General features: G+C 56.4%; 1 protein-coding gene across 1 annotated transcript in view; it reads left to right on the top strand.

Annotated features, from left to right (window-relative positions):
• Positions 1–23,960, top strand: part of KIF26B (kinesin family member 26B) — a 356,959-nt gene that overhangs the window by 308,770 nt on the left and 24,229 nt on the right. Inside the window, exon 10 of the mRNA XM_036354955.1 lies at positions 5,441–5,600. Coding sequence (XP_036210848.1) covers positions 5,441–5,600 — 160 coding nt within the window. The remainder of the gene's footprint in view (positions 1–5,440; positions 5,601–23,960) is intronic.

The raw sequence follows: 23,960 nt of genomic DNA on the forward strand, positions 1-23,960 counted from the left end.
GGATGTGGGTGTGGGGCGAGATCTGGGAAAGAATGTGGCTTCCAAGGGAGGCACAGCCGGACCTGCTGTCCGTGCGGGAGGGACACCACACGCGCAGGTTCGTGACCAGCTCTCATGGCCCCTTGGTCAGGAATGAAATGTCAGTTTTAAAAAAATATATTTTTATTGATCACAGAGAGGAAGGGAGAGAGAGAGAGAGAGAGAGAGAGAGAGAGAGAGAGAGAGAGAGAGAGAGAAACATCAATGAGGAGAGAGAATCACAGATCAGCTGCCTCCTGCAGGCCCCACTGGGGATCGAGCCCACAACCCGGGCCTGTGCCCTGACAGGGAATCGAACCCTGACCTCCTGGTTCCTAGGCTGAGCCTCGCCGGCCGGGTGAAGTGTCAGTTTTAGATTTCTAGGTTTCTGTAGTGTGACTGTCCTATTCCTCGGCCAGGAGACAGCACTGCAGACACTGCAGCCTGGAATCCCCACGCTCGTCTGCATGGTCTCCCGTCACCCTAGGAGAGCGGCAAACCCTCGACCCTCGGCCCGGCACCAGCACAGAGCCGGCTTCCGCACAAGGGACGAGCGCTGAGCTGCTGTCGCCTCGGCCGCCCTCCTCTCGGACTCAGAATCCCTCCTCCTGTGCCCGGGCCCGGCTCCTTTCCTGTCGGCCCGCCTGCCCCGTCCCCTGGACCCCGATCCTGCCCCTTGGCCTCTCTGGGACCCGCCAATGGGGACCCCATCAACCGTCTTTTCAGGCTTTCATCTTCCACCTCCCCTCCCAGCAAGGTCAGGGCTGCCTCCTTTTGGAAAGAAGGGAAGGGACGGTGACATCAACAGTGAAAACAAGCACCTTGTCTGTGTCTCACTCCCCCCTGAGCTGCCCCCTCCACAAAGCGCTGCAGACTCCCGGGCCGTGCGCCATCTGTCTCCTCCGGTCCCGGGCCAGGCTGGGGTGGAGCCGGAGCCTTCGTCCACCTTGCGATTCAGTCATCTGTGGGCGCGTCTGAGTCTGCGGAGACTCCCCGTCCCCTGAGGACAGGACCTTTGTCCGCCTGCCCGTCCTCCACGGGCCTACTGTGTGCCCGCACGCCAGCGCTCGGTCCTACGGTAAATCGCAGGAGCGTGTGCCGTGTTGTGAACAATGACTTTCTCTATCCTCTAGTTCAGCTGCGTTTCCGAGAGAGAAAGGCCAACCTGTCACCCTGTGATTCAGAGACACGCCCGTCTGCAACAGTCAGGAGCCGGCCAGTAATTGAGGGAATTAGTTTAAAAAGGGAAATCATATGAAATGGTCCATGCATGTCATCCACATGTGATTCCCACTTACGACACGCGCGCGCCGCAGGAATCGGTCTCAGGGCCAGGGCGGGGCCTCCTCTCTGAGGTGCTTGTTCAGATTGAGGTTCTGCCCCTCGTAAACCACGTTGATGGGCATCGTCTGGCCTGTGCTTTACATTCATTCCGAGTGACTCAGGGACTTCAAATGCCCTGTGCAGCCCGCGGGAGAGACTTGCTCTAGATTCCTACCATGTTTCCACTCTGTAATTTTCCATTCACACCTATTTAGCATCTTTTTAAAAAACAACTCATTTTTATCACATCTTTCCAAAGCACTGGATTTAGTTTAGAAATACTAGTCTTCACATAATCTTGTTACTGCTTTTCATAATAGATAGAGGCCGGGTGCATGACATTTGTGCACTGGGAGGGCCGGGGAGAGGGGAGTCCCTCAACCCAGCCTGCACCCGCCTCTCGCAGTCCGGCAAGTTGGACATCCCCCAGGGTCCTTAGCGCTGCCGCAGAGGCAGGAGAGGCTCCCACCACTGCCGCTGTGCTCGCTGGCCTTGAGGGACCGCACTGACCACCAGGGGGCAGCTCCTGCATTGAGTGTCTGCCCCCGGTGGTCAGTGCGCATCATAGCTACCTGTCGTTCTGCCGTTTGGTCGATTTGCATATTAGCCTTTTGCTATATAGGATGATTGTATTCTATCTCTAATGCCAGTGAAAGAGGCATGATTAGACTTAGGGAGACGCCCCGCTGACCTAGAGCTCACTTGTGGGGGGAAGAAGTGCACATGCTCAGTGGGGGACACGGCCTCAGCGAGCGGGGTCGCCGTGGAGAGCGCTGTGTACCTGGCCAGGTGACAAGGTGGTGGTTCCCACACTTTGCCGCCATGAGAAGCGTGGAGAGCTGTTCAGTGACTCCCAGTGCCCGGGTCACACCCAGTCAGTCACATTGAAGGCGTGGGATGGGGGCCAGGCGTCCAGGTTATTCTTTTTTTTTTTTTTAAATATAAAGAGGCTAAGACTCCGTGTCTAATTCTAATAGCACTTCTTTTAAAAATATATATTTTTATTGATTTCAAAGAGAAAGGGAGAGGAAGGGAGAGGCAGAGAGAGATAAAAACATCAATGATGAGAGAATCATGGATGGGCTGCCTCCTGCTCGCCCCACACTGGGGATGGAGCCCACAGCCCAGGCACGTGCCCTGACCTGGAATCGAACCATAACCTCCTGGTTCACAGGTCGAAGCCCAACCACTGAGCCACGCTGGCCATGCCATATGTGTTATTTTTAAAGGTTCCAAGGTGATGCCAATGGGGGGCAGCAAAGGTTGAGAACCACTGGGTTAGGGGGAGGGAGGTCAAGGGTTAGGGGGAGGGAGGTAAAGGGTTGGGGGGGGGAGGTAAAGAGCCCCATGCTGTATAGACAGCTCTGGGCGTTCGTCTTACGCTCAGCATTCATCTTCTGTGCGACTCAGGCCATTTACGTAGCATCTGTGCACCTCACCTTCCTCATCGGTACCCTGGAGCCGGTTCTGGCCTGACCGGGCGTTGTAGGAATTGAGTGGCAGCAGGAGAATTTCGCGTTTCCTGGCCCCTGCGGGTGGTCAGGAGCACCCGGGACAGTGGTGGGGGTGGGCAGGGTTGTATGTTGCTCTGCGGGGCGAGTACACCTGTGAGGAATTTGGTTCGGCCAAAGACGACTTAAAATACCCACACTGGACGACAGACAGAGGGTTCCTCAGGGCCGACTGAGCTATGGTCCTGTCACGCCGCACTGCGACCCCAGATCGCAAAAGTCTCTGCGGAACCTGCCGCTAGGCGTCACCCGTTTCGTTCACGGCTCCCAGAGCTGCCCTCTCGGCCGCTGTAGTGACGCGATTCTCGCTCACAGCGATGGCCCTCTCGCTCACCTCGCGCCTCCAGCTGAAACGCCGCGTGCGAGACTCAGACCCTGGGTGGGTGAGCCGCGCCCTTTCCCGTGTCGGCCTGGCCTGTCCGTCGCGTCGCGCAGGTGTAATTACCGGCGTGTCGCACCGTCCCTCAGCACCGCCCGCACTGCGCACTTGTTCTCTGTTCACTGCCTGTGCGTCAGGCACTCGGTTCCGTTACCTCAGACGGCCCGTCTCTGCCCTTTAAGCTGCGGTGCACGGGGGATGGCCGAGCTTCTGTCTGTATAATTACGTTGCAAAACAGATGATATTTTGCTTTAAAAATAGCTATTTTCCTTGCGCGGTGCCGTGGCCTGACCTGGCAGGACAGGAAATGGGATAAAGAGGAGGAGCATAGGGCACCTCCCTCTGCAGGATGTGCTGCTGGGCACACTGGCAGGGAAACAGCATCGCGTGCTGAGTGTGAAGCGCTCTCCGCCGTGGCTGCGCCGGGGAGCGAGGGCCGGAGGGACGCCTGCGGCCCGCATTCACCTCCTTCGCCTTCTCAGCGCGAGAGCTGGGAACTGAGGGGGGCGGGGGGAGAGCCGAGGTTAGGGCTAGGACCCAGGTCCCCGGATGTCTTGCCCTGCAGCATGAACCCTCCCTCTCCAAGGCAGCCCTGTCATGTGGCCCCGCCTGCAGATCCAAGGATGCCCAGACACTGCACCCACCCCCGCCCCCCCGCACACACATCCACCAGGACCCAGACGGCCACACCCACCCTGCATCCGCTTTCTCTACCAACCCCGTCCCCCCCTGCCCCCACCAGCTGGTGCCCACAGGAAGCTTCCATGCCACCTCTGCCATGTCCGTGTCCTTCCACACAGAGGAAGGGAAGGCGGTGGAAACAGGAAGCTATGGGGTGGGCAGGTGGGGGGTGTGAGCTGGGCACCTGGACGGGTGGGGATGCAGAGGCGGGGGAGCGAGAGGGGGACGGGCGGGTATAATCTGGTAAGGTTTGTTAGATGTGTGCACCCACAAACCACACAGCCCAGAGTGCACATACCCATCACCCCAAAGTCCCTGGGGCCTTTGCGGTCACTCCCTCCAGCTCCCCTCCCCTCTCCCTTCCCACCCGCAGGCACCCACTGACCGGCTTTAGCTCTTCTACATTGGTTTGCATTTCCCAGGATCTTACACGAATGGAATTTAATCTTCGAGTCTGTCCTCTGTGTCTTTCGTCACTTCGCACACTTACTTTGAGATGCGGTCATTCTGTGGCACTTGTCCGTAGTTCATTTATGTATATCTCTGAGGGACAGCCCATCGTCTAGGCCAGTGGTCGGCAAACTGCGGCTCGCGAGCCACATGCAGCTCTTTGGCCCCTTGAGTGTGGCTCTTCCACAAAATACCGACTTCTGCGCATGGGCCACGAAGTTTCAATTGCACTGTACGTGCGCGCCCGCACGTGGTATTCTGTGGAAGAGCCGGTATTCTGTGGAAGAGCCACACTCAAGGGGCCAAAGAGCCGCATGTGGCTCGCGAGCCGCAGTTTGCCGGCCACGGGTCTAGGCGGATGGGCCACCGTTTGCCTGTCCACCTGCTGATGGACACTTGGGCTGTTTCACTAGTGGGTTCAGAGAGGATGTGTCCGGTCCCTGTCACTTCCTCTGGGCCTGGCGCAGAAGCACCTGTGGGCAAGTTTCTTCACTTTCCTAAACGTCTGTGTTCTCATCTGTGAAGAGGACGAGGGTGTCTGGCCTGCGGTTTTACCGCGGGAACCGCAGGCGGCTGTCTGTGCGGTGCCTGGCGCGTGGCAGACACTCGCTCACATGTGGGATCTTCCTTCCCGGCACCGGCTTGGCCTCTGGCTGCTGTGACCCTGAGTTATACCCCGATGACCCGAGCTCCGGTCGGGGCCTCTGTGATGGCAGCCAATGCAGATGGTCACCCCTGGGTCATTCAGGTTCCAACTCGATCAGTTCCAGGATCCTGCGGCCCACGGACACACCTGCTCTCCTTTCACTGGGAATTTCCTTCCCTGCGGTCCCATCCAGCCCCACCCTCAGGCATGCCTAGGACGAATCGGTGCACGTTAGAGACCGGCAACGCGTGCTGGACGGAATGCCAGGGAACCATGGCGTCTGTCACCCGGGCGGGATTTCGTTGAGTTTTCTACTAGACCCTCTGCGTTCTCTTCTCTTTTTCCAAAACCTCAGATTCCCCGAGGAGCTACCGAAGGACAGGGGAGTGTCTGCCAGGCCCTAACCCTTCTCTGGCCCTCTCTCCCCGACAGTGTCCGGGGGCCGCAGCCGCCTGCACCTCATCGACCTGGGCAGCTGCGTGAAAGCGCTCAGCAAGAACCGCGACGGCGGCGCCGGGCTGTGCCTGTCCCTGTCCGCGCTGGGCAACGTCATCCTGGCCCTCGTCAACGGCAGCAAGCACATCCCCTACAAGTAAGCGACGCTCCCGCGGACGGGGGGCGGGCCGGTGTGGTGCCGGGCGGGGGTGGACGGTCGGGACCGCGTGTTCAGTGCCAGAAACCAGCCGTCGCTGACAGCCGTGTGCCGCGTGATCCCCAAGTTCAACCACGATGGGAATGCTGACGCCCATCCCGGGCCTGGCTTTAGGCTGCTCAAGTCAGAGGGAACAGGAAGGCGTCTGAGTTGAGGTCTCCAGTCGCCATGGCCCTTGGTGGGTTTGTACCCATCGCACGGATGTCCCTGTCTCATGGTGATGAGAGCAAGGGGCAGACGATGGGCTGGCCCACCCCTTAGGACGAGGGCGGCCAGATTTAACCAACGACACTACTGGCTGCCAAGTTAAGTTTCAGATAAACAGCACATCACCTGTAGTATAATTGTGCCGCCCAGAATTGCAGGAGGTGTGTGGGAATCCTGCATTTTATCTAAAAGCCCTAGGAGCAGAGCTTAGAGAGCTGGGGGACGATCACCCATCACCTGTGCGAATGTGATTCCCACTGTGAGGGCTCCTTCCCTCTTTCTGAACCTTCGCTCGGCGTGACCTGGGGTTGTAGCTGCACATCCGAGGACGTGTCAGGCTGATACGACGCGTGGGGAAGGTTTTGTAAGATTCAGAACACCGTGACCAGTAACCAACGAGACACACCGGGTGCCGTCCTCGTCTGTTTAAATGGAAATGACGCCTGCCTGACATCGTTGCCATGAGGGTTAAGCAGTATACCTGGGGTCATGGTTTCCATCTGTAACAGCCCCCACCTGTGAGGTGCTGTGTGTGGGGGGTGCGGGGGGGAGGTGGGCCAGGCAGCGTATTCCAATGACTGAGACCCGGGCCGTCCTCGAGTCCTCTCGCCCCTCTGCCCTGAGTGGAGGCCAGCACCGTCTCATTCCCACCAGGATCGCGGTGGACTGGCGGGAGGAGCTTAACCGGCAATCTTGATTCTTGAAATTTGGAATCCTACTTGGATAAACCTAGAAATGGTTCCCCCAGCCCTTTTCTATGAGAAAAAATCCAAGTTGAAGGTTTATGAAGTTTCATCGAATATTATTTCTGCAGTTGAATATGCGCAACTTGTAATAAAGGGAGAGAGAGAGGGAAGGGAGGGAGGGAGGGAGGGAGGGAGGGAGGGAGGGAGGGAGGGAGGAAGAAGGGAGGGAGGGAGGAAGGAGGAAGGGAGGAGAGAGGAGGGAGGAGGGAGGGGGGAGGGAGGGAGGAAGGAGGAAGGGAGGGGGGAGGGGGGAGGGGGAGGGAGGGAGGGAGGGAGGGAGGAAGGAAGGAGGAAAAGGAAGGCTGTTTGGTACTGTCCGGGTGGAGACCTTAGAAAGAGAGTTACTGATCCTGGTTGGTTTCCCCGTCCATACAAATGGAAACGTGCCTGTTACTATGGTAACATAAATGATAATAATGCAGATAAAATTCCAGATACCACCCTAAGAGGTCACCGATTAAGTGTTTTACCTATTTCTCTCCCCCATTGTTTCTGCAGAGTGACATGCTTTTATGATTTCAGTAAATATTTGTTGAATCGATGCTGGGAAGGATGGATGACTATGAGCCTATGCAGTCACTTTTGCTTTTCAGCGATTCTCAACCTGTGGGTCGCGACCCCTTTGGCGGTCGGACGACCCTTTCACAGGGGTCGCCTAAGACCATCCTGCGTATCAGATATTTACATGACGATTCATAACAGTAGCAACATGACAGTTATTTAGTAGCAGCAAAAATAATGTTATGGTTGGGTCACCACATGAGGAACTGTATTTAAAGGGCCAGAAGGTGGAGAACCACTGCTTTAGATGAAGGAACTTCCTTTTGGTCAGAGTTGGGCTTTAGTATAAACTTGTAGGGAAACATTAAGAACTGTCTTAGGCCCGGCTGGCATGGCTAGGTAGTTGAGCGTCGACCTTTGAACCAGAAGGTCATGGTTCGATTCCCAGTTGGGGCACATGCCCGGGTAGTGGGCTCGAGCCCCATTGGGGGCCGTGCAGGAGGCAGCCGATGGATGATTCTCTCTCATCATTGATGTTTCTCCCCCTCTCCCTTCCTCTCTGAAATCAATATATATATGTATGTATGTAAATATGTATATGTATACATGTATATGAATTCATATATATGCGTTGTTTTTATAGCTAGTTCAAGGTTTTGGTTCCCTTAAACACCAGCCAGCCACAGCGACTGGCAAGTCCCTCGGGAGGGCCGAGAAGTGTGAGGCTCCGTTCTCGGCAGGCGCCTGTCTGGCTCTGAGGGAGGGCGATCCTGGTGTTTCCCGGCCTGAAGCAGGCGCAGGCACAGGCTTGGGCTGACGGTGGAGCATCAGGGCCACGGCCACCGCGCCGTCCCAGCCACCAGGGCTCCTGGGGACCTCGCGGGGCGCCCGCTGCGTCCGTGGCCCTGATGCTCCGCCGCGGCCGGATCCAGGCCGGGTGTGCAAAGGGGTTAATCAACGAGAAACCACCCTCCTCTGCGGCTCAGGGAGACCAGGCAGCGATGTGCTCACACCCCAGCCCGTCGTGGCGGCCACACGGCTCCGCGGCCCAGAGCGGCAGAGATGGGGTTCCGAGCCCAGGCTGCCGTCCGCGCGGCGGATCTGGACCGTGAGCTGCCTCTGCTCCGCCCAGTGTGGGAGGGTGCCCAGCCCGAGGGGGGGACCGGATTTCTGTCTGTTCGTTGGGCTCCACGGCCTGGCCCTGTCACGCAGCATCCTGCACGCCTTCCAGGTGCAGGAAGCTCTGAGAGGGGCGGTTCCTGTTACCTGCTGCTCACTCACAGGAGAAGAGCAGAAAGCCAGGCTCCAGGTTTGTGACCCGCCCCACCCCCACAGCACACAGGGGGACCCGCCCCACCCCCCACAGCTCACAGGGGGACCCGCTCCCTCCCCCCTGTCACCCAGCAGCTCTGTGCGGAGCCGCGGTCTGTGCTACTTACGGGACATTAACGGGAATGTGCACATAGCCTGTCCCTTCTCCTCACCCCCAACCAGACTCTGTCATGTGAGCAGGACGGGAAGCGAGGTGGGTCCCTTAGCTGTCCCCGTGCCCCCTCCCCTGGCATCTGGGTGCCCCGGGTGCTGCTGACTTTGCAGATGCCCCCCCTTTGTGGATGACAGACGCAGGCGCATATGGGTTCCCAGCTCGGCCATTGCGCCTCCCAGGCTTGCTGGCCAGTCCAGGCGCCATAAACCAGCCCTCTATGGTGAGACCCTTCCGAAGAGCATTCGGGGGGCAGAGACCACCCAGGGCTCCCACCCCGGCCTCCCACCCCCTAGTTGGTCCTGCACCGAGAGGCTGCACAGGTGACCTGAGTTTGGGGACCCCTGTCTGGGGAAATCTGCTATAGTCCTGAGCGGCTTGGCGGCTCATTGGCAAGCTCCCACCATCGCTCATTACAGCCAGTTCCCCTCCCCCCCACCTCCCGGCACCAAGGTAACAGGACTCTCCCGTTAGATTAGAAAAAGCAAGCAGAGGCAATAAAAGGATTCCCATCCCCAAAGCCAGCACCGGAGCCGGTCCCCAGCGGGGCCACCCACAGATCTGTCCAGGCCAAACCAGCTGTGGCTGACGTCCTGCCTCTGCTGTCCTCAGACTCGGACATTTTGTTGTTGTTAATCCTCACACGAGGGTATTTTTCCATTGAGTTTTAGAGAGAGTGGAAGGGAGGGGAGACACAGAGAGAGACGTGATGAGAGAGGCATCGATCGGTTGCTTCCTGCACGCGCCCTGACCAGGGTGGGGTATCGAGTCTGCAACCGAGGTAGGTGCCCTTGACCGGAATGGAACCCAGACCCTTCAGTCTGTGGCTGCGGCTCTATCCACTGAGCACACCTGCCAGGGCAGACACGTGGGCATTTTCACCACCACCCGGTTCTCTCATAATAGGGTTTTGGTCCCTTGGGGAGGTTGGGGGACAGACCCCGAGGAGGCACAGCTGCCCTCAGGACACCCGAGTCCCTGACGCAGCCCCTCCGTTGGCGACGGCTGCTCCGGGGGGCGGGGGTGGGGGGTGGGGGTGAGGAGTGAACGTCTGTTTGCTTGTTTGCCGCCCGGTGCTCGCACTCTGGTTCTGGGCAACAGGCACTTCCACTCGTCGGGCCTGGGGGCCGCAGGAGGTCATGGAGGCCCCATCCCTCATGACCCTGCCGTGCTGCGTGGGCCCCAGGCGCTCACCTACCGCGTCACGCTGGGCACGCGGCCCCGTGCGGGGCGCTCGGTGCCTCCTTTAGGCGTGGCCTGTGGTCGGGACCCGGACCTGGTCCTGTCGGCTGGACTCAGTCGTTGCCTTCCTGCTGCCCCTTCTCTCTGGGCCGGTCTCCCCGAGGAGCGGGTGGAGCCGGGCTGTGGCTGTCAGCCCTGGTGAGGAGTCCGGAGCCCAGGTCAGGAGCCCGGGTCATTTCTGGGGACGGAGCCGCCTCGGGGCCCCGCCGTCATCCACACCAGCCAGCAGCCTGGAAACGCACATTCAGGTCAGCGATGGGGGAGAAATGGCAGCTTTAACATGGAGGCGGCTTTTTACAGGGTTAGCGCTCTCCTCGCCGTGCGCGCAGTGCAGGCAGGACGGGCGGCCGGAGGGCAGGAGGGGCTGGGCGGGCAGCGCTGCGGACGCACACATTCCCGTCCTGCTTTCTCCCGGGGCCGGTTATTTTAATTTTTACAATTTTTATTTATTGATTTTTTAGAGAGAGAGGGCAAGGGAGAAACACCGATTTGTTGGGCCATTTATTTATTTTTAAATATTTTTATTGATTTCAGAGAGGAAGGGAGAGGGCGAGAAAGATAGAAACATCAATGATGAGAGAGAATCTTGACCACTGCCTCCTGGACGCCCCCCACTGGGGGTGGAGCCCGCAAACCAGGCCTGTGCCCCGACCGGGAGTCCATTGTGCCTTTCTGGTTCATAGGTCGACACCCATCCGCTGAGCCCGCGGGCCGGGCTGTGCCACGTCCCTTTGCATCCATTGGTTGCCTCTGGCATGGGCCCTGACTGGCGATCGAACCCGCCACCTTGGCGTATGGGGACAACGCTCTGACCACTGAGCTACCCGGCCAGGGTCCCGGTAGCCAGAGAGGGAGGTAGAGGGAGGAGCTCATGGTTGGCATCAGCCTCAATATGCAGCTCCCGGCTCCGTGGGAGTGAAAGGTGTGAGCCCCGGGACCTGACGTGTGCCATTTATGCTTAACACGGCATCAAATAGATACTTTCCAGGGAAAATGCAAGGAATATCCGTGCTTCAGATTTGCATAGACGGCGGGTAAAGGAGAGAGCTCTGTGTAAGGCGTGTGCGTGTGCATGCATGTGCGTGATGTGAGACATGCCCACACACGTAGGTGCATTTAGCAGCCTTTATACGCACACGGATGCTGTATTATCTCCATTTACAGAGAGAGAGTCAGTTCGGAACTATTTGCACGAACTCCAGGCCCCAGTTTGTAGCATTCCCCGTTTAGAAATAAAATAACCAAAGTCTCCGGTTGCCAAGCAACGGCCTCAATGCTAATTCTCAGTGCGGCTGCTTCAAAAATACTCGTCTTTATACATTTTAATGGCCGTAAGGAAGGATGCGGAGGAAGTGGGTCCGGGCCGTCGTCCGGACACAGACACCCCGTGGTCCCTCCCTTCGTCCTCTGCCTCCATGCACTTCCTGCCCAGGGCATCTCCACCTTCAATCACGGAAAATCCCAGAAGCGGGTCTTGTTTCCCTGGGAGCGGCAGCCGTGAGGGGACTACGGGCACGACGTCTGCCAGCTCCATCATGGAGCCACCACGTCCCGGGAGAGACGGGCCGCCGGGGACCCGCTGGGGTCACCACCCGGGTCCTTCGCGGCTGGGTGGACACGCAGACCCCGCCCGCCACCCTTTCTGTTCCCGAGAGCCACGCTCTGGCCTCCGAATGGGAGCCGGCTGCTGGGCCGCCCCCCTCACCGCTGGGCAGCCACCGCACTGCGCATTGCTCCCGTCGCTGCGCGAGTCCCTCTGGGCTCGGGCCGTCGGTCTGGGGCAGAAGCCTTCCTCCCTGGCCTTTCGCGTCCCAAGGTTTCTCCCTTGACTACCGGTCAAACGCTTCTCTGCAGATGCTGAACCGACCGGCAGATCGATACAGGAGTCTGATGGGACTCGAACCCCCGTCTGCTCAGTCCTGGCAGGTGGAGGGGGACCCCAGGGCTCAGGGGTGGGCAGGTGTCGGCAGAGCAGCCACTCACCCGCAGAGTCTCGGGGCGCAAGTGGAGGACTGTGTGTGAGCGGCAGGGAGACAGACAGACGGACAGACGGCCCCCGGCTGCCCGTGCCCAGGTCACTTTCCCAGCTCCCAGCAGACCCTCTCCTCCCACGGGGAGAGGGAGCTAAAAGAGGAGGAGTGGGACCTTTTTCTCTTGCTTCCAGGGGGCGAGGCTCCTGGTTCATAGACTTGCTGGGTCGTGGGGAGGAGGAGGATGTCACCCCGATACCCACCGTCCGCCTTCACCTGCGCTCCAGGCAGTTCGCACGGCGCAGCCAGGAGCTCGGACGGAACCGCTCACGGTCGTGGCTCTCTCCCGGGGCAGGAGCTGCTCTGAGATCTTTATGGGCCTTTAACTTACTTAACAACGTGGGTCCTGTGATGCTCACCCTCGAGTTACAGATGGGGAACCTGAGGCAGGGGGTGAGGGGCTTGTCCACGTGGACACAGCCAGGAAGTGGCAGCGCTTCGCCGTCCCGTGTGTCTCGCGTCCTCACGTGGCGCCTGCAGGGCGTGGTGTGCAGTCCGCGTTTGCTGACACACATGCGGCAAGACCAGGTCCCAGTGTCTGCAAACCTTCCATGTGTGTCGCTGGCTGTGGGGGAGGGGGGGCCACGGGGCGGCCGGCTGCGGCCAGTGACATTCAGGGCTGTCTCCCTGTCTCCCCTCCTCTGTGATGGCTAAGCTGACGGTCTGGACACTGGCAGCGAGGAGGGTGGGACTAAAATGGGGAGACAGGAGAAAAAATCTCCCTCTCAGAACCTCAGCCCCTCACGGGCTGGATCAGAAATGCCAGGGGGCCCGGCCGCGTGGCTCGGGTTGAGCGTCCACCTGCGAACCAGGAGGTGGCGGTTCGATTCCCGGTCAGGCCACATGCCAGGTTGCGGGCCCGATCCCTGGTGTGGGGCGAGCAGGAGGCAGCGAGCATCGATGTTTCTCTCTCTCCCTCCCCCTCCCTCTCTGATGTCAATAAGAACATCTAAAAAGAGATGCTAAATGAGAAAGTGAAAATCGCTGAGGCTCTTTGCTCAGAGCCTGTGTGCAGGGCCCGGGAGCAGGCGGGAGGCGGGACGTGGGCTCCCGCGTTCAGGGGCTCTCGGGGGGGGGGGGGTGCGGGGGCCCACCAGGCTGAACCTCACCTTCTGGGCACCCCCAGCGGCCGACCTCAGCCATTTCAGCTAGTTCCCGAGTCTCTTCTTTCTTCATCATTGTCCCCTTCCTCACCTCAGAGCCTGGGAGTCTGTGGGGACCTTTCAGCCCCCCACCCCCGCCCGCCCCGGTTGGTGGGAAAAGCGAGGGCGCTCCGGGCTCCCCTGGGTGCGGCCTCGCCGGGTGGGCCCAGCCCGGAAGGCTGGCCGTTCCCACAGCCTCCCGATAAGACGGGGTTCGGAGCCCCCTCCCTGCGCAGTGCCCAGCAGGCTCGTGGAGGCATTCCTGGGAGAGAAGACGTCTGCCAGGAGAGCAGAGGCTATCGCCCGTCTGTGGCTGGACGTTTGGCCGAGAACAAGGAAGTTCAGGGAGGGATGGGCGGGAGGTGAGCGTGATGGCAGGGCTGTCAGAGGGGAGATAACGAGCTTCCAGGACATCTACCCACCCCCGGGGCCGGGGTTCCCCCCCCGCCCCCCCCGGAGCGGCAGATAAGATAGTCGCCTGTCGCCGGGGTGTGAGGAGGCTCTCCAGGCCAGGCTCCCACAGAAATGCGTGCGTCCAGCTGGTGGCTTGGCCCTGGCTGGCGTTGCTCAGTGGTTAGCGCGCCAGCCCTCGACTGACGGGTCTCGGGTTCGATTCCGGTCAAGGGCGTGTACCTCCGTGGCAGGCTTGATCCTCGGCCCTGGTCAGGGCTCGTGTGCGAAGCAACCAGTCGATATGGCTGTTTCTCTCGGTCTCTCCTCGCTCCCCTCCACTCTCTCTAAAGTCCATGGAAAAATGTCCTCGGAGGATTAGCTCCTGAGAGAGGTGATGGCAACGGACGGGGGCGCTGACCCTGAGCCGAGACGGGGTCCCGCTTCGAACCCCTTCACTAGACACGCTTCCCGGGCTTTCCCGTCTCCAGCAGCTGAGTCAGAGTGACGGTGACCTCCTCTCCCTCAGGGACACCGTGGGGGCCGTGGGGACAATGTGTGTGGCAGCCCCTTAAAGCCACGAGCCCCCGAGACGGAAATACTGGGTCTCACGGGGTTTCAAGAAGGGACCCAGGCCGGCCTGCACTGTCCCGTCTTTATCGGCGCCGTGACGCTCAGAGCGCGTCTCCTTGGCCAAGCGGGACGGGGGGGGGGGGGGGGGGGCGTTCCTGTCCTGGAGGCGACTCGTGTGCCTGATGCGCAGACTCCAGTGGCCCCCAGTGAGGCCGCCCATGGGCAGAGCGGGGCAGACGCTGCACCCCCAGTCCTATCTGCGTACCCCGCGGACTAGCACTCAATTCAGGTACTTGAAGACACGACTTTTTCATATGATTTGGCCTTTAAGTGCTAACCAGGTACTCCTGGCTCAGCAGGCAGGGCCGGGCTGGGCTTGGGGAGAGGGTTCTCTTTCCCGTTGATTTTCACGGCTGACAGCCCTGATGGTACATTTCACCTTGTGCTTCAGCCCCAAGGGACACAGGCGTTCAGCTCCACTATTCGTGGTGCGCGGTGCCGTTCTGATCCGCCGGCGGCCCTGGCTGGGAGTGTGAGCGGCCGGTTTGTTGCAGGTCTGACAGAGGATAGCGAACGTATCCGGGAACTACTTTGGGAGACACATAGCAGAATGCCTGTTCCTTTACCAATTCGGTAATTCATTCCCTCATTCATTCATTCAAAAATGCTGCTGGGACGCCTGCGTCTGCTCACGGCCCTGGGGATGGAACGGAGAGTCACGCAGTCTGTCCCACTCTGGGAGGACTTGCCGTCCAGCGGAGATGCAGCCATGACAACCAAGTCTGACGCCTGGTGACAGGTGAATACCAGGGCTGCCCACTCAGGACAGAGGCCCAGGGAAGGCCGGCCGCACGGAGCTGCTGATTCTGACGCTCTCCTCCTCCCCTCCGCTCCTGCTTCATCCCTGCTCGTCCGTGTTTTCCAGACGCCCACAGTCCATCCTTTAACTGCCGAGCCCTTCACAGCTGGCCTGCCCTTGGCTAGGATGATGTAGCTCCTGGGCCAGGGGCAAGTCCGAGTCCGTGGCTGAGTGTTGTCTTTGATGATAACCAATCATCGTCTCGCAAGTCCTGTTGCTACCAGACGAGAACAGCCACAGGGGAGGGAGGGCTTTGGGGGAGGGAGGCCGGGGTCAGGGCGCCCGCGGAGAGCCTGCTTAGGCACAGCGAGGCCGCCGACGGGATGGCGCGTACAAATGAGTCGGGGCTTAATTCATTAAAAAACTGCCTTGAACGTTCATAGAGCGTTCGTGGGAGCATCCAGCCATAAACTCTCACCTGCTTCACAACTGGGTCGGGCTCAATTGAGCAGTAATAGATTTTGGGGGCCATGCAAATGAGGTGCTAATTCATTTCACGTGTCATCGCACAATTGTCAAACAGTCCTATCCGTGCAGCAGCTACGTTGTACCAAGTTGCCTTGCGTACCTAGTAATTTTCTCTAGCTAAAGCTGAGCTGGATTTTATTTGGACTCAATAGAGAACTGAAGAGATGGAGACGCTGAGGGTGAACGGGGTACCGGTTTGAAGAGCCAGGGGGCTGTAGAGACTTTACGACAGTCACGCCTTTGGGGTGACAACCCCAACAATCGCTAGTTTCGTTTGTCCTTATCACTCTTTCTCATCCTCCCAGTGAAGTCGGTCACAACTGTCGGGGGTTCCCGGTTTGAGTGAAGGAAGGGGTCGGAGGCCCCGTTACCCGCATGCGTCTCCTGGCTGCGCCCTGACATGCGTGTTGAACAGGCCTGTCCTGAGGCCCAGGGCGGCCCTTCCCTCAAAGCCTTTCCCTGGCCTCATGTCTCCCAGGAACCCCGCCCTCCCCGAGCAGGAACCCCCTCTCGAGGACTCACTGTGATTTCCCTGTGCATTGTGAGCATTTTAAAGCGCCTGCCCTGCCCTCTTCCCCACGGGAGAGCGCCGTAGCCGCTTCTGTTGTTTCTTTTGGGTGAGGCAGAGACTATTTTGGCTTCTCGCCTCCACAGGGCGGCCAGGATGCCCTTTGAAAATGCAATCCCATGTCCCCTTCCCTACACCCTGCAGGGGCGTGTTGTTGGTTACAGGACAGGGTTCAAACCCTTTCAGGGCCCCTGAAGCCCTTCAGAATGTAGGCCCCACCCACCGTCTGACCAGGAGACGGGGCCCAGCTTCCTGACCCCTCCCCGCTCACACCCTCCTGCTTGAAGGAGATGCCACTCACGCTGACGGCCATGGTCTGCTCCTCCGTGTCCTTCAGTGATGGCGACCAGAACACGCGCCCCAGGGCTGTCCTGGCTCCCCCGTGAGCGAGCGCCTTCCCGCTTCTCTTACATGTGTCAGTGGTGAACGTGTCGCAGATACAGATAGAGACGCCGCTGCCAGTGCGAAGGTAACAAATGGACTCCCTGCCTGCCCGCCCCCAGGTGAGCACCTGGGACATCTCAGTGCCTTCGAGGCCTGGGGCTCCGCCTTCCCGGGGGCCGCCTGCTGCTTGTGTGTTTACAGGCCCCTGGCTTCCTTTCCGGTTTTACCACCTACGTTTATGCCCCTGAAATACGTTGTCTAGTTTTGTCTGTTTTTGGCCTTTACGTAAAGGGAATCACACTCTCTTCCCGGCCCTTCGGTAACTGGCGTTTTAAAACCGATATTTCATTTTTGACGCCTGATTGATGTTGATTAATTCCCATTGATCATCACTTCCCATTGTGGGAAGATTATCACAGGTACTTGTTCTTCTGTTGACGAATTGCTAAGAGATTTTAAAAAACTGATTGTTGAATTCTGTCGAGCCCGTTTCTGCATCTAATGAGATGATCACGTGGTTTCCCTCCTTCAGTCCTTCAATAGGGCGAATTGCAGTCATCAGTTTTCTAACATTAAAAACCCTCGCATTCCTGCCTGCTCACTGGTGTTCTTCATGGCTTCCTCTTCCCGCCGTACCTGCTCTCCTTGCTCCTCTGCTGACTTTCCGCCCCAGCAAAGTCATTTCCCGGCTCTAACCGTGTCGTTCTGCGGGGTTTATTGCAGCCACTGGTGTCGAATTCTGTTTATTTGTTCACTCACTTTCTCTCCCACCGTACGAGCTCATCAGGATAACGACGGAGGCGTTTTCTTCAGCTGCCTTATTATCTTGCACTAATTTGAATCGAACCAACCTGCTCTAACGCTACGTCCTTAGGCGCAGATAGGAATCCGACATCCGCCTTCACCTCTGTGATGGCAGCCTCAGACCTGGAGGCACCTCTGGGCCACGAGACCTGCTTTGTGGCTGTCAGAACCCCTTCCCAACGAGCACGCCGGGCGCCCTTTCCTGGTGTAGATGATGCAGGCGTTCTGGGGGCCTGTGGGTTCTGGGCTTCCCGCAGGAGGAATTCCCACCTGAGCCAGGGGAGCAAGTGAGAGTGAGTTACTGGTGAGGCAGGGAGGCGGGGAGTGGCTCCACAGGCTGAGCAGCCCCTTCAGTGCAATTTGCTTCCTTTATTGAGGCTCCTTCATTGGGGGAGGGGGACAGGGCGTTCCCGGGGGGAGGGATATCAGAATCTCCCCGGGGAAGGGGCGGAGATTCTCAGAAGAGCTGCTGGCCGTTTGGTGTCCTCCTGTGGTTTCCCGTTTCCGATCGCGGTGGCCGGGGCGTGTCGGTAGGTGCTCACCTATTACAGTGAGTGTACAGTGAGGCTGGGGTTGCCCAAGGCGGGTCAGCCACCATGTTGGATCGAGCGGGGCTCTGCCAGTTTGAAGCCGTAAGTTCGCTGGAGGGTGGTCCTCCTTCCTGGTTCTGTAGCTTTTCTCAGTGGCAGCCATTTCGCCACGTGCCCATCTCAGGGTGGCGGGCGAGGCTCTGGGGTTCTGGCCGTACTTCCTGAATCAGACAGCAAATACATCCGCTCTGCCGGGTTGTTATGACAACTGATCCAGCCCCTGTGAGGGGTGAATTCCAAACAGGAGGGTGCGAGGCACGTTGTAAAGTACGTTCTAGGGCAGTGGTTCTCAACCTTGGCTGCACATTAGCATCACCTGGGAATCTTTTTTAAATCCTGATTTCTGGGCCTCATCCTCCGGAAATTCTGTCTCTTTGTGATGGGGTGGGGCCACAACATGAGTAACAAAGAAACAGAATTTCCGGAGGATGAGGCCCAGAAATCAGGATTTAAAAAAGATTCCCAGGTGATTCTAATGTGCAGCCAAGGTTGAGAACCACTGCCCTAGGGAGAGGTAAGGATTTCAGGAAGTGTCTGTGAAGGTGTTTCCTATGCAGTAATAAATGGCGATGGATACAGGCTGCAGGTCCTTATTTATCGCCTCGGCTCTCCAGGTGTCTAGGATCTGTTCGGAACCAGTAAGTCTTCACGTTCATTGCAGAGGGTTAGTTACTCAGACTTCCTCGTGGTGACATGGCTGTTTGCAGGCTCTGGAGCTGGTGCCCGAGGGCTGGTGGGAGGAGGTCCCGGACCCCGTGAGTCTAAGGCAAGGCTGCCATGACCCATGTCCCCAGAGGTGGGTGGCAGCCCCCCTCTCACAGGACCATCCATTCTGAGCTGCACCTGGAAGGCCACACGCCCTGGTTCCCGGACACCCCGGCGAGGCAGGGAGGGCTCCGTCCGCTCACCATGAACTTTCTTAATAAGCGAGATGGAGTCTCTCCTGGTGAAAGCCCAGGCAGCTTGCAGGCCCTCTCACTCCTGGTTCATTTAGCTCCCGTCCACTCCAGGGAAGCGGACAAACCCTCAGCCCAGCGCCCTCCCCACCGTGACGATCGAACTCTCAGAAAGGAAACCTCCCTGCCTGATTTCTTGCTGGGATCCTGGGAACCAGCGGGGCCCCTGCTTGACAATCTCCTTTGGAAAAGGGGAAAGGCCACCTTTCAAAATCATGCAATTTGACTCCCCAAACCCCAAGGTCCTTTCCTCACCAAAGTCACTCGTGTGACCTGTAATTTGTAAATAAAAAGAGCCGTGTGATGGTTCCTCTGAAAGCCTTTCTGACGGAGCTGGACTCTCCCCGGGTTCTGGCCTCTGCTCAGGGGCCATCTCACAGGTCTGGGCCCCGTGCCGTGTTCACAGGCAGCAGAGCAGCCGCTCTGGGAGGCGAGGGCCTTGCTGGGTGTGGGCCTCCCTCTTCGGCAGGGAGCCGGCGCACACTGCTCAGCGCTGTCTGCTCCCTTCTTCCAATATCGCCTTCCTGTGCTGCGGTTGCCCCGTGTCCACACCCGTCCTCTCTATTATTCTCTCTCGTTTGCTAGTTATTTAGTCTGGAAAGTACATCTAGTTTCTGTGTTTCCAGCATGGCCAGGAGCAGAAATTGGTCATCCCTGATATTGTTTTATTTCCTTAGACATCTTAGTTTACTTAAACAAGCCCATCGACTTCCTGCTGTTTATCTGTGATCTACGTAGGAACGTCTCCTGCTGCCCGGCTGGGTCTTTGTCGAGGTGCCTGTTTCTCATGTGTTTATTTCCGTGGGGCGTTCATGCCTCACTGGACTTTCACGTGTGCGGTTCCGTGAGACGTGGGTGAACAGGGTTTGCCTTCGTCTTCGCGTTTGCTCTGCCCGCTGCCTGGCATCGCCAGCAGCTGAGGGTCATCTGCATGACGTCCTCAGCCTGAAATACTTGGCACCACCCAGATATTGAGAATGAAAGCTACAGACCTGCATTAATCTGGCCTGTGGTCCCAACTCTCGCGATAATTTCTGTCTTTTTTGCTCAGGGCTGAATTCCCAGACAGTTGTGTCTTGTAGATGTGAGTGGGAGGAGGTTGTGGAGGGGAATTTTCTCTTAAAACTCTCACGTTGGGCAGGCTGTGGGCTCTGTCTTCTGTTTCCATGCCCGTTAAGGCTCCATGAAATTAAGCCGGATATTACCTGGTTTGGCAAATGTCTTCAGGGTAAGAGCAAGCCTCTGTGTTCTGCTGGCTTCTCTGAGTTGCCAATTCATTTATTTTTTGGCCACAGAATTCCTTACTCTCTTATGAGCCCAGCAATGCATTTAATAAGATTTGTGAGAATATCTTACCCACAATTGTACCTGGTGCTTAAAGGACTTCTTAGCTAAGGAGGCTACAGTATTGCTTTGTGCTACTTTTCTCTACTCATCCCTGTTCTAAATTATAACTAAGAGAACCACAGAATTTACTATCCAAACCTGGATACTTTTGAGAGTGAAAAGTGGTCATCAGTATTATTAATTTTCTGAAATATTTTCTGACAAGTCCATTTATATGAGTGGACTTATAAAATAGTTCTGTTCAAAAATTACCTTCAAAAATAAAATAATTTTTTTCCTTTTTTTTGGTTAATCCTCACCTGAGGATATTTTCCCATTGATTTTTAGAAAGAGTGGGAGGGAGGGAGACAGAGAGAGAGAAAGATCGATGTGAGAGAGACACATCAATTGGTTGCCTCCTGCACGCAACCCTAAACTGTGGCCAGGGACTGAGCCTGTACCCAAGGTACATGCCCTTGGCCAGAATCGAACCCGGGACCCTTTGGTCCGCGGGCCGACGCGCTATTCACTGAGCAAACTGGCCAGGGCAATAAAATAACTTCTTACAAAAAAAATCCATGCGTCAAAGTAAAACAATTAAAACTTTCTTTGTACTGTTTGTTAGAACATTGGAACAAAGTAGGATGATTTTTCTTGAGACGCCTTTGTGTGTTTTCATTGTTTTCACCACACCTGTACCCAGTACATGTGAATGGTATTTTCCTTAAGAAGAATTTCTTTCCATTATTGTCTTAGAGCCTCAGCATTTTCTTCTTCGTTTACCTAACTGCCTACCTGTGTATTTGTGTATATGTACGTGCATGTGTGTTAACATACAAAATGATCTATTTCTCCTGATAGGATTAGCGTAGTCTGGTGGAAAATGATTTAGAATTTACGTGCGCCACAACCAACCAACGTTCATTTCAGTGGGACAAGTTTCTCAATTCATAAGACTGTTATGCGTTAAAGTTTCCAAAGACCAGCCCGGCTGGCTGGCTCAGTGGTTGAGCGCCGACCTATGAACCAGGTGGTCACGGTTCGATTCCCGGTCGTGTGCGTGCAGGAGGCAGCTGATCGATGATTCTCGCTCATCACTGATGTTTCTATCTCTCTCTCCTTCCCTCTCCCTTCTTCTCTGAAATCAATAAAAATATTTTTTTAAAAATATTCCAAAAATCCCAAGTCAGTGTCAGGAGCACAGTCGTGGAGTTTCCCCTTTTCTCCTGCGGGTTTGTGTCTGACCCTCCCCATTGCCCCGGCCTCTGCAGGGTGCAGGTAGCTCTCCCTGTGGGCAGTTCTGTTCCGTTTAGGAACTGCAGCTCAGTTCAAGCTTTGGGGGCCGAGGGGTTTGTGTTTGACCTCATTCCGGGTTTGCAACTTCTTTGGAACAAAATGGAATCAAAATTTAGTTGGTTTTCAACGCTCCAGTGCTGTTCTGCAGGCCACTCAGGCAGACATAGACCATGTCTTACAGGGAAAGCTGTCTGGCTTTGTTGACGGCTTCCTTCTCTGTGAAAAATCTAAAAAAAAAAAAGTTAAAGACTGTCATCTGTCGGCTTTTAATTTTATGTCATTTAAACTGGTTTTAAAGTCTCAAATATTTCTCAAACCCAACTGGTGACAGACAGCGAGAGACCCGCGCGCTCCCCGAGGGGCCTGGTTTTCATGTCCCGTGAGCTTCGTCACAGAACGTCCGCGGCTCCGTCTCTCTCAGTCTGTGTAGACGGGGCAGATGTTGGCGACAGCTTGTATTTCTCGGGCAGAAATAGCTGCGTTTCGGCAGTTACGGAGCGTGTGTGCGGCCACCAACTCCCATGCGCTTCGGCACAAGTTCCTCCGTTGGGTGGGGACGCTGTGTCCTGAAGGGTGAGCCGTCCACGGCGCCTCTGCCTGTGCCGCTCAGCGAGACCGTGAGATAGACAGTGAGGGTCAGCCTACGTCTCCCCATCTTCTTTTTTTAAGTCTTCATAATAGCACATTATTTTTAAAAGATTCAGGACAAAATACATTAGACAGGATGCAGTATAACAGGCATAAACTGAGACCTTTCGGGGCAAAACAGGACCTCTGCCCAGACCAGTGATGGCGAACCTTTTGAGCTCGGCGTGTCAGCATGTTGAAAACCCCTAACTTCACTCTGGTGCCGTGTCACCTATAGAAATTTTTTGATATTTGCAACCATAGTAAAACAAAGACATATTTTTGATATTTTATATATTTAAATGCCATTTAACAAAGAAAAATCAACTAAAAAAATGAGTTCGCGTGTCACCTCTGACACGTGTGTCATAGGTTCGCCATCACTGGCCTAGACTAACTGCAAGCCCTCCATACCCGGGCCGTGTCTCATTTGTGCTGGTAACCCCAGGGCTCGCAGCGGGCCCGCCTCTATCCTAGGTCCCTAACATCGCAGCGGACCTGCCTCTATCCTAGGTCCCTAACATCGCAGCGGGCCTGCCTCTATCCTAGGTCCCTAACATCACAGCGGACCTGCCTCTATCCTAGGTCCCTAACATCGCAGCGGACCTGCCTCTATCCTAGGTCCCTAACATCGCAGCGGGCCTGCCTCTATCCGAGGTCCCTAACATCGCAGTGGACCCGCCTCTATCTGAGGTCCCTACCACTGCCTGTTGGGTGAGCCACCCACATGGATGCTTGCTAGTGCGAACAAATGTGCCACAAGCCTATCTTTTTATCAAACAAAACAAACCTCACTGGGAAGCAAGTTTTTCATTTTTTTTTTCAAGAAATGCATGATTCCTTCGTGTCCCTGCCCGTCACAGTTCCCTGGGCTCCGTTGTAAGTTATTAAATGAACGAAACGTGCCTTCGTGCGACATCTGCCCCCAGACTTGTACGAGTCACGGAACCACTCTCTAACGTCACTGCCTTTAATTCTTTCTAGTCTCTAAACACCGGTCTTTGTGCCAAAAGCCAACCCGATTGGTGCCTTTGTGGAGGAGCGTGAAGTCATGTTTTTCAAACCACACGTGACGCCCAGAGGGCACGGCGCTGCCCTCATTGCCCTCCTTGGAGTTGGTTACACGTGATTTCAAAAGAGGTTTATCCCCGGGCAGCGCAGGGCACATGTGCTTAACAGGCGTCTTTTAAGGTTTCCCAGCTGCGGACTGGCTGGTGGTCAGCAAGTAATGACCACGCTGGACAAGCATCTTCAGCACCGAGAGCATCGGCGATCTGCGGTCACTCCATGGACAAGCTTACCACAGGAAAGCCAACAGGGGAAGGCCGTGGGCCACAGATGCTCAAAATGCTGGTTAAAATCTAAAACTCTGCAAGTGTTACCAAAAGATGAAATGGCGCGTTTGGGCATTCAAAGGACACTATCAAGAGATTGGAAATCAACCCTCAGACTGTGAGCTAATGTTTGCTCACATTAATCATATTGAATCATATTGAATCATATGAATCATATGAATCATATTGAACATATGATTCATATCCAGGATATATGAAGAATTCCTACTGTTCAACAACTGCCAAATTCAGTTCAATTACAAAATGGACAAAGGCCCTGGCCAGTTTTGCTCAGTGGATAGAGCATTGGCCTGCGGACCAAAGGGTCCCAGGTTCGATTCCAGTCAAGGGCATGGACCTTGGTTGCAGGGTCCTCCCTGGCCTGGGCCCTGGTCGGGGCTCATGCAGGAGGCAACCAGTCAATGAGTCTCTCTCCCATCAATGTTTCTCTCTGTCTTTCCCTCTCTCTTCCACTCTCCCTAAAAATCAATGGGAAAATATCCTCGGGTGAGGATTAACAACAGAAAATGGACAAAGGACTTGAATAGACATTTCTCCAAAGAAGATGTACAAAATAGCTAATAATCACGTGAAAAGGGGCACCCCGTCGTGAGGGAAGTACCAATGAAACCACAGTGAAGACCACTTCCCATCGTTAGGAAGACTGTTGTAAAGAGAGAGAGGAAGTGTCGGCAAGGAGGTGGGACGCGGAGCCCTGTGCTTGGCGCTGAGAATGCCAGAGGCTCCGGCTGTGCTGTGCAATCACGTGGCAGC

Source organism: Myotis myotis, unplaced genomic scaffold, assembly GCF_014108235.1.
Source record: "Myotis myotis isolate mMyoMyo1 unplaced genomic scaffold, mMyoMyo1.p scaffold_m19_p_21, whole genome shotgun sequence".
Classification (NCBI taxonomy): Eukaryota; Metazoa; Chordata; class Mammalia; order Chiroptera; family Vespertilionidae; genus Myotis; species Myotis myotis.